The 12,669-nt window shown below is 30.5% G+C and overlaps 1 protein-coding gene across 1 annotated transcript; it reads left to right on the plus strand.

Moving 5' to 3' along the window:
* The first annotated feature begins 2,197 nt into the window (after nucleotides 1-2,197).
* On the plus strand, nucleotides 2,198-11,235 carry LOC145291158 (uncharacterized). The gene has a single exon (XM_080136688.1). The coding sequence runs from the start codon at nucleotides 2,875-2,877 to the stop codon at nucleotides 3,889-3,891; it is 1,017 nt and encodes a 338-aa protein (XP_079992814.1). The 5' UTR covers nucleotides 2,198-2,874; the 3' UTR covers nucleotides 3,892-11,235.
* Nucleotides 11,236-12,669: the final 1,434 nt, after the last annotated feature.

Below are 12,669 nucleotides of genomic sequence, written 5' to 3' on the forward strand. Positions count from 1 at the left end.
AGGTACTGGTCGCGGTAAGAGTTCCCTGCCGAACACCCTAAAAGAACAATGACTTCTCCCCACGCAGGCGCAAAGGACTCACTTTTAATCACTTTTATCGACTTTTTTAAACTTTTTTTTTTTACTTTTTAATAGCATTTTCTTTTTAAATGACAACGTTAATGTTTATGAATATTGAAATAAAATACATTACTACACATTTATTAATAATATCTCACTTTTAATCACTTTTATCGACTTTTTTAAACTTTTTTTTTTACTTTATAATAGCATTTTCGTGTAATTTAGTTTCAAGAATCGCCGACAGATGTCGTTTGTCAGCCAAAGAACCGGGGTCGATAACTATTGTTGTACCTATTTACTATGCCTCCCCACGGAACAGAGTTAGACACCAGGGTCGTTTTTTAACGTGGAGAAAAGGTACAAAAATAAAAATTGTCTCAGTCGTGAAGGATTTCTCCTCCACCGAAAGAGAACAAGAAAATAAAGTGCAGCAATGAAGAACAGATACTACACTTTGATCTTGTAGTAATGTATTTTATTTCAATATTCATAAACATTAACGTTGTCATTTAAAAAGAAAATGCTATTAAAAAGTAAAAAAAAAGTCGATAAAAGTGATTAAAAGTGAGATATTATTAATAAATGTGTAGTAATGTATTTTATTTCAATATTCATAAACAGTAAAACAATGTCGATAAAAATTAAGGATCGTTTTACGTTTTGTTACTATGGCAACTAAAACATGTCCTTTGCGCCTGCGTGGGGAGAAGTCATTGTTTTTTTAGGGTGTTCGGCAGGGAACTCTTACCGCGACCAGTACCGCCGACTCTCTCTCGGAGACGGTAAGTTTGGGAAAAGGAATTATAAATAAAAAAACAGTCAAAATACTGTTAAAAACCCGCCGAATATATGTCAGCCTATGTCACGGTAACATATATTGAGCGAGTTTCTAACAGTATTTTGTCTGTTTTTTATTTTATTTATAACTCATTTTCCCAAACTTAACGCCTCAAAGAGAGAGTCGGCTGCCATTTTAAGTTTTCCAATACATCGGTAAACACTGTATGTTTTTCGAGCTGAATAAACATGTTACATTAAATATACACACTAAAAACATATCCAGTTGCGTAGAAAAGTAACTTATCTTGCCTTTGATAGCATTTATTTGTTATATATTTGTTTTGTGACAACTTTTTCGAATCTATGTGTACAGTAAAACAAACCCTAAAGTTTTTTCGAAGGTGAGGGACAGGGTCTATTGCCACTCAGACTTAAGGTTAATGATAGGCCTACAAGAGGGGTTTTCAGCATAAAATCATCCCACAAACGTCTATCCCTTAACACACACAAAATTCTGATTATATGACTTTGAAAATGATCAATTATTATACGTTAAATTTATATGTCAAACTGAGATCGCCCACTATAAATTCTAGATAAGTGTTTCTTCATTTTTCCTCAAGCTTTTCAAAATATTTACACGTAAACTAAAAAAACAAAAAACAAAAAAAAAAACGGTACTAGCGCACTTATTGATCCATGGTGAAATAATAACGATATTATTTAAAAGCCATTCTTAACACGAGGAGGGAGGATGTTTTGTACATATTCTATACTTTAACCTTACAATTGAATAAAAAAAAAAACCATAAAACTTTAATTAAACTTGGAAATACGATTTAAAAATAGCGCGGATCATTAAGTGCACTAGGACAAAAAAAAACCAAAAAAAAAAACCGTAGATTATCGTTAGGGAGGGCGCTAGTTACTCATCTCTAATTTTGCCTTTATATAATAGATAAAAAAAAAATCCAGGTATTTCAAGGTATTGTGATGCCACGCATTGCGTGGGCGCAAATTAACTTTTACCGATTTTTATACACAAAATTTTTTAAATAATTTAGAAGCAAAGTCTAGGTTTATAAAACGTAAAAGATTACTTGTCGATAATTTAATTAAATAACAAATGTGAACAAAAATTACCCAGAAGAATGCCTTCAAGAAAAATGTACATGAAGCATTGTTAAAAGAACTACTCAAATTTTAGCAGAAAGCCCGATTATCAGTTGTATACTAGTAGCCGACGTCAATGTTTGTAGGGTTGAAGAACGTCGATGACATGCGAAAGCATCGTGTTCCCTGTCGCAGGTGTAGTAGTAGTTATTTGTTTGTAATTTTACTACTACTGCCATGTCAGTAAGTAAAAACAAACAAAACCTGAAGTAATGTAGCAGCAGTTTTTAATTTCTTTTATTATTTCAAATGCTGCACCATTGACTTGTCATCAGTCAGAAGTGTTGATTGGTTAATTTTTCTGTTTCTTAGCAACTTTGTCAGCCATTCTTTACCCATAATTCAGTTATTCCAACTTCCGGCATTCCAAAGTTATTCTAATATCGACAATTTTCAACCTCTTCAATTTTCAAAAAAAAAAAAAAAAAAAAAAAAGTTAAATTTTTTTTTTATACATTTAAAATTATTTAAAAATCTCTAAATTTATTTTTGAAATAATTCTTTCTTGGAATGGACGTTGGTGTTTATTATTAAGTTACCGAAGGAGTATTTATTTATATATCTATATTTATATTTAATTTATTTTAAATTTTGAAAGTTTTTTTTTGACAAACCTGCGGAAATAAAGCAAGTTTGTTTTGCTATTTTTTTTTTGTTTTTTTAATTTTTTAAATTTTATTTATAAAAAAAATGAAATTGAAATCAAATTTAAAATTGAGGAATGAAAAAAAATAAATTAAAATTTTTGAAAAAAAAAATTAATTTAAAAAAATAAATAAATAAATAAACGGACGTGTAAAAAAAAAATTCAAGCTGAATAACACAATTTTAAAAAGCGAGTCAGGCACCTCCCCGGTGATGGTTCGCAAACGGTTCGATCGCACGGTCGTGAAACGGTGCCCCCAGTGTGAGGAGAATGTACCTGTTGCTTGTAAGTTCTGTACGTGCGGCCACCAGTTTGCGACGAGAAACAAGATCCTACTGAAGGAAGAAGCAGAGGAAGCCATGGGGCAACTTGATGGATCCGCTCCAGAGGAAACGAAAAAGGGGGACGACGACAACACCCCAGAAGAACCTCGACGCAGACCACGCCGATTAACACGCGAAAGACCGAATTATTATGTGATCACAACAGAACTAAGTCGCCATGTTAAAAGAAAAGTCAGACAAAGGGAACGAAATCGGACGGTCGTTCCCAAAACAGACGGTATTGATACTAATAGTAATAATACACCTAAGAAGAAGAAACGTGGCCGACCCCGTGGATCTGGTACTACTTCTGCCACGACTGGAACCAGGACCAGATCAAAAACTAGGAAACTATCCGATCATTATCAAAACAACAACCAGTCTTCATCTTCTCACCATCATGGCCTCCAGATCAAGAAAGAAGATGGATTTACCGACACTAAAAACTCGTCCATTGCTTCTTCCTCGAGCTATGGCCGCGCCGGCGACAAACCTCTTACTAATGTCACAGTTAGCATCTGTTCGGCACCAAATAGTCGCTGCACGACAAACCTTTCCAATTGTAACGTCACTAAACATCATCTTGCGAACAATTCTAGCTATACTTCGAGCAGCCATAACATTTCAGGTTCACATAGCAAAGACATTACACTCGGTAAATATAAATCGTCCAGCAGTCACAGCAATCGCTCGACGGGAATTAACACAAAATATCGTGGCAGTAACGACTTGAATAACTCTAGCAACAATAGTTCGTATAATAATTATAATAATAACAATCAAAAAGACAATGGCGGTGAAAGAGATATGTATTCGTCGATGTCGTTTGAAAAGGCCATGAAATGCTACGCCATCTTAGCTGATCTAAATCGAAAAATAATCTCACAATCTTTCAAGCCGTTGTGATAATATTTGCGCTATCCGACCGTTACTAATTAAAATGTCAGCAGATCATTTCATGAAATTTAATTGCATTTAAAATCTTTAAAAAAAAAAAATAAATAAAAACATCAGTTTTCATAAACTATTTTTTATTTGCTATTACTTATATAGATCAGCCCCCCCCCCCTGGTTTGGTTACTTATATTGGTTCAGGGGATTTTGTTATCGAGTTAGAAAAATCAAAAGGCAACCACACAAAATGAAACTAGTATTCTTGAAACCGGGAAAACACACACACATATATATATATATATATATATATATATATATATATATATATAGTAACGTTTTTATTTATTTTGTTTTCAGACAGTGTTTTTTTTAGTGATTAAAATAAAACTAGAAAAACAAGAAATAATTAAAAGAAATCAAAATAATGCAAACCATGCAACATTTTAAATAGATATATCTATTATTTAATTGATATTAAATAATTCAGCAGGCTCTTTTTTCGATTTCCGTTTTGGGAATTGGGAGTTTTATTTTATGTGGTCGCCTTTTAGCTGTAATTTTGTTATTATCGGAGTTTAACAAGCAAATATGAGGCAGCGATGGGGGGTGGGTGCTGATGTATATAACCTACTTTTTTTTTTTAAATTTAATATATAAATACATTAATATATAAAACATGTTAACTTTTGTATTCCTTTTATTTTATATTAACAAACAATTAATGATATCTTTTTCAGATTTTATTTATTTTTTATTTTATTTTTCACCTTTTATACCTGTTTTTTTTTCCTCAGATTTGTTATGAATTTTTTTTTAATTAATAAAACAAACACATTTTTTCGGTTTAAAAATAATTCTTTAATGTCGAAAATATAGGTGTCAGAAATTTCGTGAAAAATAGTGAATAATTCCACCCCATCTTTCCAAGATTATAACTCCTCGAAAAATGTAATTCAAGCCCTAATTTTGTTTCAATTAAAGGAGCAAGGACCAAGGTTTCATTAAAAAAGAACAAACAACGTGTCTTTTTAAAAAAAAAAAAGGTTTTAAACTTCGGACTTTATAGGTAAATTTCTAAAAAAAAAAAACACTACTTTTTTTTTTAAATTTAAATTTGAATATGTTATTTATTGACCTTTTCTCTTCAATTTGTGATATATAACACTTTAGTGAGTAAATTATTTACTTTTTAATAGACTATTCAAAATGGGAGGCGTGAATTATTCGACCCCCTGTCTTTCCAAGCTTATAACTACTCGAAAAATGTCATTCAAGCCCTAATTTTTTTTTTCAATTAAAGGAGCAAGGACCAAGGTTTCATTAAAAAACAAAAACAAAAGAAAAAACGAACAACGTGGTTAAAAAAAAAGGTTTTAAACTTCGAACTTTACAGGTAAATTTCTAAAAAAAACACTACTTTTTTTTTTTAAATTTGAATATATTATTTATTGACCTTTTTTCTTCAATTTGTGATATATAACACTTTGTTGAGTAAATTAATTATTTACTTTTTAATAGACACTTGAAAATGGGCGGGCGTGAATTTAAAAAAAAAACGTTTGTCTAAAATATTATATTCGGTTTATTGGAAAGAGCATAAAATTTTACATTGACCCTGAAAATATCGTAAAAATAGAATCAATAGAAAAATTTTGATAGATTAGTTTAAAAATTGAAAAATATTGAGTTCGTAAAATTCATTACTGTTTTAAAAAAAAAAAATATTGCTATTACTTTTAAAACAACTTTAATAGTTTATTTTGGAAGTATAATCCATAAAGAAAATAAATAACCCACTTTTAAAAGAGAAATTACGAGTTTTTTTTATATTTTATTCGCAGTTTCGTGTTAGGGATGTCAAAAATTCTGATATCGAAAATATCTTAATTTTTTTCTTTCTTTTTTTCGCAATAAAAGGGGAATTTGAAATATTGGTGCTTATACACTTTTGTTACCGCGCTATTTTTAAAGTTTTTTTTTTTAATTTTGGTACTCCTGCAGAGAGTGATCCATGCTGAAATAATAGCGTAATTATTAAAAAAGCCAGTCTTAACATGGGGAGGGAGGGTGTTTACTGTTTTGTACATATTCTGTACTTTAACCTTACAATTGAATAAAAAACAAAACTTTAAGTAAACGTGGAAATACGATTTCGAAAATAGCGCGGCGCCGGATCACTCTGCATTAGCACCTTAATTTTTTTTATTTATTAGGTGGAAGCCAAGAATAGTTACAAAACGCCTTATCTCCCATGTTAAGAATGGCTTTCAAAATGATGTTATTTCAGCACGATAGTGCATACTGCATAAGTACTGAAATATTATTTTCGTTTTGTATGACTATTACGCAGTGTTACGAAAAAGTTATCAGCGCTTCTATAGCAGTGTCAGAAATTTCGTGAAAATAGTGAATAATTCCACCCCATCTTTCCAAGCTTATAACTCCTCGAAAAATGTAATTCAAGCCCTAATGTTTTTTCAATTAAAGGAGCAAGGACCAAGGTTCTATTAAAAAAAAAGAAAAAACAGTGTGTTTTTTTTTTTTTTTTTTAAAGGTTTTAAACTTCGGACTTTACTGGTAAATTTCTAAAAAAGGGATTTTTTTTTTGTTTTAAATTTGAATATATTATTTATTGACCTTTTCTCTTCAATTTGTGATATATAAAACTATTTGACATAAATTAATTTCGTCCTAATAGTGTAGAAGCGGCGCTTCTACACTATTAGGACGAAAGTTTGTAGTCGATAAGTGGAGTTTTCAGATAAGAAAAAAAAATGGTTTCTTATTTTCTTTTTTTTTTTTTGTCAATTCTAATAAATTACAATGGTAGCTTCCAAATTATACAGTCCAAATTACCTGAATATTACCAAATTATTAAAAAAAATAACTGTAAGCCAGTGAAAAATTGCGGCCATCTTGTTTAAATCGAAACGGAAAATTAACTCCGTTTTGAACTATTGTGTCTTCTCTTTACGATCGTTTTCTTCAAATTCTATTTTCGGGTTTGTATTACTGTACACATAGATTCGAAAAAGTTGTCAAAAAACAAATAAATGTTATCAAAGGCAAGATAAGTTACTTTTCTACCAAACTGGATATATTTTTCGTGTTTTTATTCAATGTAACATGTTTATTCAGCTCGAAAACCATACAGTGTTTACCGATGTATTGGAACATTAAAGATGGCGTCTTATTCTCTCTTTAACACGGTAAGTGTGGGAAAAGATGTTATAAATAAAAAACCGGATCAAATACTGTTAAAAACTCGCTCAATATATGTTACCGTGACATAGGTTGACATATAATCGGCGGGTTTTTAATAGTATTTTGTATAGTTTTTTATTTATAACACCTTTTTCCATACTTACGGTGTTAAAGAGGGTGTGAGACGCCATCTTGAATTTTCGAATACATCGGTAAACACTGTATGTTTTTCGAGCTGAATAAATATGTTAGATTGAATAAAAACACAAAAAATATATCTAGTTAAATAATTTTCTACCTTATCGATTTTCGTAATTTTTTTTATATAATCATATTAAAAATACGAGGAATACGTAGATCATCTATTGTTTTCATTTGGAATTCAGTATTACGATGTCCGAAAATATATAGCAAATGTTATGTGACAATTATTGAGTGGGTTTCTAGACGAGAGGATCCAAAATGGCCGACCAGGACTGAGATATGACACGTGACCGGATGTAAAGGAAGAAATATCTCATGTATTTAATTTAAGCCGTCGTTTCGTATCTTACAACATATACAACAAATAAATGTTAAATAATAATGAAACCTTACCAAAACAAAACGAAGTAAAAAAAAAAAAAAAAAAAAATATCTGACAATTCATCGGCTCTAGCTGAAATAATTTATTAAGGAAACAACGGCTCGAGCTTATACTAATTAATAGCAACTTACACACAAATAAATGTTAAATAATAATGAAACCTTACCAAAACAAAACGAAGTAAAAAAAAAAAAAGAAATATCTGACAATTCATCGGCTCTAACTGAAATAATTTATTAAGGAAACAACGGCTCGAGCTGAAATAATTTATTAAGGAAACAACGGCTCTAGCTGAAATAATTTATTAAGGAAACAACGTAAATAAATAAATTAGAGAAAAGAAAAAAAAAACAATTTGCAACTTACCTGCATGGCGTCGTCTGCTGAAATTTACGGCAAATGAGTCGTTTATAAGATATGCATTTTTTTTTAACGGTAAATGTTACCTTACCAAAACAAAACGAAGTAAAAAAAAAAACAAAAAAAAAAAACGGAAAATTCATCGGCTCTAGCTGAAGGGAAAAAAAACATAACGAATGAAGGTTTTTGTTCATATTTTTTTAGACAGGGTATTTATTTAGAAAAGGAAAAAAAAACATCACGAATGAAGGTTTTTGTCCATATTTTTAGACAGGGTATTTAGAAAAGGAAAAAAAAAACATCACGAATGAAGGTTTTTGTTCATATTTTTAGACAGGGTATTTTTCTGTTACGTGCGTTAAGAACAGATTAAAATTTCTTATTGCTGTGTCTGTTTTCATACCATACGCTTCCCTATACATGGCCTCGTCCACATGTGACCATTTCATGTTACCTACCGATCCAGACACATGCTTAACCTTTCTTTTAATACGGGACCAGTAGCCCTCTATACTGTTCGTACAGACACCTGTGCCGTGTTGGTAACCGAGTGATGTAAGCCTGCTATAACTCCTCCATTCATCTGTGAATATGGTAGACCCCGGTTCCACATTTTCTAAAATAGCCGCTTCTAGGGTGACGGCCGTCCGGTCGGGTATTTGACGCAAAAAACCGAGTTTCGCTGTTCTGTCATAAAACCCTATTATCCATTCTTGCCTACTAACTCTGCCAACGTTATTTTTTACTTCAACTATGTGTCCCGTTCCGCCCAACTTTTTTTTATCTTTTAATAACTTGCTTGTGCATATATCTCTGCAATACTCAAACCATTGAATGGCGACACCCGTAGAAACCCCACTGAAATTTGCGGAAGTAGTCACAGGTGTCTGTGAAACAAAATCGAACATAATTTGCAGTATAGTGTGAATATGGAGCTTTGACTTCTCGAAAAAGGTGCCATTCCGCACCGACATCCTTGTACCACACATAGTGCATCTCCAACAAACTGTGTCTAGTTTAAACGCTGGATATGGCCTGATACACATTGAATGTCCACAATCACATATTTTCTGGGTTGACACGAGCTGTTTACTTTGGGCATACTGTAATCCTTTCTCCTGGGTAAAATTAAGGAGAATTTCCATTCTTGGAGAAGTAGCCATTTTTTACAAGCGATACGGTAGAGAGAAGAGCAGTGTTGCCAACTGATATTTCCAAAACTAGATTAGGGAATTAAAGAAGGCCTAAATCAGCCCATTAGTATCTCATGGGTTAAAAAGTGCCATTTTAGCACATAGATGTTAATGTTTATATGGAACCTTCCAGCAGGGCACAGCCCCTAAAAAGGTCAAAGAAAGGGAAAAGTAGAGAAAGTAAATTCAAGTGCCTATCAGGGTTGCCAGCTTGGCTTTTTTTTCAATTTTGGCTTCAAATTTGGCTTTTTTCTGATAATTTTATATAAATATTTATTAAATATAGATTATTAAAGAAAAAGTTATAATAAAGTAATTTAAACAGTTGGTTGGATATCAAAACTTGTAGATTAAAAAAAAAAACTTTTGACCTCCAACTCCCATTCATGGATTTACATGAGGAAAACAGTCCCCCTCTGCACTAAGGGAATATCACACCTAAATGTTTAATCCGGTTTCACAGTTATTTACTAAATGTCTATATGGACCCTTTCAAAAAGTTCACAGTTGAGTATGAAACCATTTTGGGGACATTTTTTAGTGCTGGTGCCTTGTCTCTGCCAATTAAGTCACTGAGTATATTTCCTCTGAAATAATTAATTATTGTATTTTTCGTTTGAAATTCTTTAAAAGTAGTGTTCTGAAATTAATTGAATCAATTTATTTTGTAATTTATAGAAATTTGAAAACTTATAACTATAGCTATTTAAAGTTGTATTTAAAATGAATATTTTTTAAGTATTCATATACTTTTTCCTGAGTAGTCCCAAAAGTTTCATTAAAAGTCAATAATTATAGATTTTCTAACTATCTTGGATCAATAGACATATTTGCCTTAATAATGACGCATAGATTGTCCTTGGAAACAAAGTCTAGTTTTAGAGTTATGACTAAAATTAAATTTATCAATATTTTAGAGATATTTTAAGTTGATACCTCCAATCCCCTGATTAAATTTGGTCTTCTGATGACTGACATAATTATTTTAAGAATATGATTGACAAATAGAAACTTATGTACAAATTGTACCAATAAATATGGTATGGAAAAAAATGGCACTAGTAAAAATGATAAGTAGATGTGGAGTCTAAGAATAACCAACTACCTTTCAATTATGCTGTCATCTTAGAAATATGTCGATTATACTCACATGTTTACTCATTGTAAGTGTTTTCTTCATATTTCATGTGTAATACTAAATAGATGCTAACTCCAAATGGTTACTAATGTCATAATCGTAAAAAAACAAACATTTATAAACATCTTTTTTATGTAATCTGTCCCCGTTGTCAATCAATGCTTATATTAAAGTGTAGTACCTGCTCTGATGACCTAACTTTATCTAGTCTGTCCTTAGTCGATGAAAGAAAAATTCTTCTAAATTGGGGTATATAATTTTGGCTATGGGAGATAAATTCTGTGCCTTTTACTTTTTCAGGCAATTTCATTTGGTTTTACAATTTTGACTAAAATGATACAGCTACACAACATTGATAATCTTTATAGTCAAGAAGAAACCATAAATAATGATGAAATTAAGTATTTAGAAGAAGTTCTCCACTATTTGCCATGAATTTTCAACTTATTACTTTTTATTTTCAGGAAGAATTGTGTTTCTATTTGCTACCATTGACCAAATTTAAATAAGTTCTTTTGCATTGTTATAAATAATATATATGTTCATATGTGCCTTTTATACAATGTCATTTTACTCCATTTGAAAATGTTCCATTAATTATTGTAAATACATTCAATTCTACAGACTTGCGATTCTGCATCTTTCATGTATATATAAACAAATCAGAAAAACTGAACTTTTTGGACAAGTTATATTTCTGTTACCTTTCTACCACATTTACCTCTGCTCTGACAGTCTATTCACATGAACTATCACAAACATTTATGTTCATAGCTGTGTTTTAATTCAATATTCGTTTTATTCTTGTTTTGATGTTTTTTATATTTTCTAAAAATAAACTGAATGAGTTCAACCTTATTTATGTAAAAGCCCAACTCACTTCTTCATTCTCTCATGATTTTTGTGTTTGTCGTTATATCCAATCTGTGATAGTAATTAATGAAAAGTATTTTGAACACATTTTTCAGCTATATTGAAGATGTTGACTCTCAAATGTTTGTGTTTTTCCTCTGTTTTATTTTCTTAATGCAAAGTCCTTCTTTATGAAATTGAAACCGTAGCCTTTTTGATATATTTTTAAGGGAATTAAAAAATATATTTATTTATAAATTCACACTGTGAAACATAAGTCTATATATTTTTAAATCGTACTGGAGGATGTTAAAGAAAAATAACATGTGAAAATGTTATATTTAAATAATTTAAGTTAATAATCTTGTATATCTCCTTTCGCAGATGAAATTCTGGTTATATGCCCTTAAAATGCTATCATGTTAAAATGGGTGATCACTTTATGTTTATATCTGAGACTGATCTCTCACTCTAAATTCGAAAATACACAGGTTTTTCTAAGATATACAAACGTAATTGTTTAAAAAAGTAGATCTATTCGTTGGGGGGGCCTCTAAAGTTCTCATTTACAAATTTACCAACTTTTCCTTAAATTATTTAATATTAAAATAATACTAAATATTCTTCAATGATTTCTTGTATAATATTTAACATATCTAAACTGTATAATTTATTGTAATGATATTAAAAACCATTCCCTGTTAAATTAAAACCGAAAATATGCTAGGAGGGGGAGCATATTTTTCAATTTCAATTTCGTAGGTAACATCTTTGTCAATAAAAATACTACAAAACTAATATAGTAAAAAAATACAGCCAATATAGGAGTTAAAAACTTCAATATAGTCAATTTTTCTTTAATTTTCAATTTGGCTTTTTTTTTGGCTTTTTTTTACTAATAGCAACTTACACTAATTATTAGCAAAAGAAAAACACAATTCTCCTTTCATTCAGTTTTTAAGATATGCATTTTTTGTCCCTAATCTGCATTCTAAACTATTTGGGGGGGGGGGTCACAAATATAACTGAACACAATAAAAGAAATTACTTTTCAATAAATTGATTATTGCATTCACTTTTATGCATTTTGTTAAAATTTTTAAATAATTATTTTTTGTATTATCACCCAGACTTAGGGTTATTATCAGGAACGGGCGTGTTTTTTTTTTTGTTTTTTTCTTTTAACACATTTCACGATAGACATTCATATGGGCAAGATTTAAAACAAACAAAACTGGTTACATGTCCTTAAAATGTGATCTAATCCCAAATGTGTGATCGTTTTATTTTTTTCCATTTTCCAGTTGTTTACATGTAATCGCCTAATGAAAGGAGAATTGTGTTTTTCTTTTGCTAATAATTAGTGTAAGTTGCTATTAATTAGTACAAGCTCGAGCCGTTGTTTCCTTAATAAATTATTTCAGCCAGAGCCGATGAATTGTCAGATATTTTTTTTT

This window comes from Euprymna scolopes, chromosome 2 (assembly GCF_053919585.1).
Source record: "Euprymna scolopes isolate OS-2025 chromosome 2, ASM5391958v1, whole genome shotgun sequence".
NCBI classification, from domain to species: Eukaryota; Metazoa; Mollusca; class Cephalopoda; order Sepiida; family Sepiolidae; genus Euprymna; species Euprymna scolopes.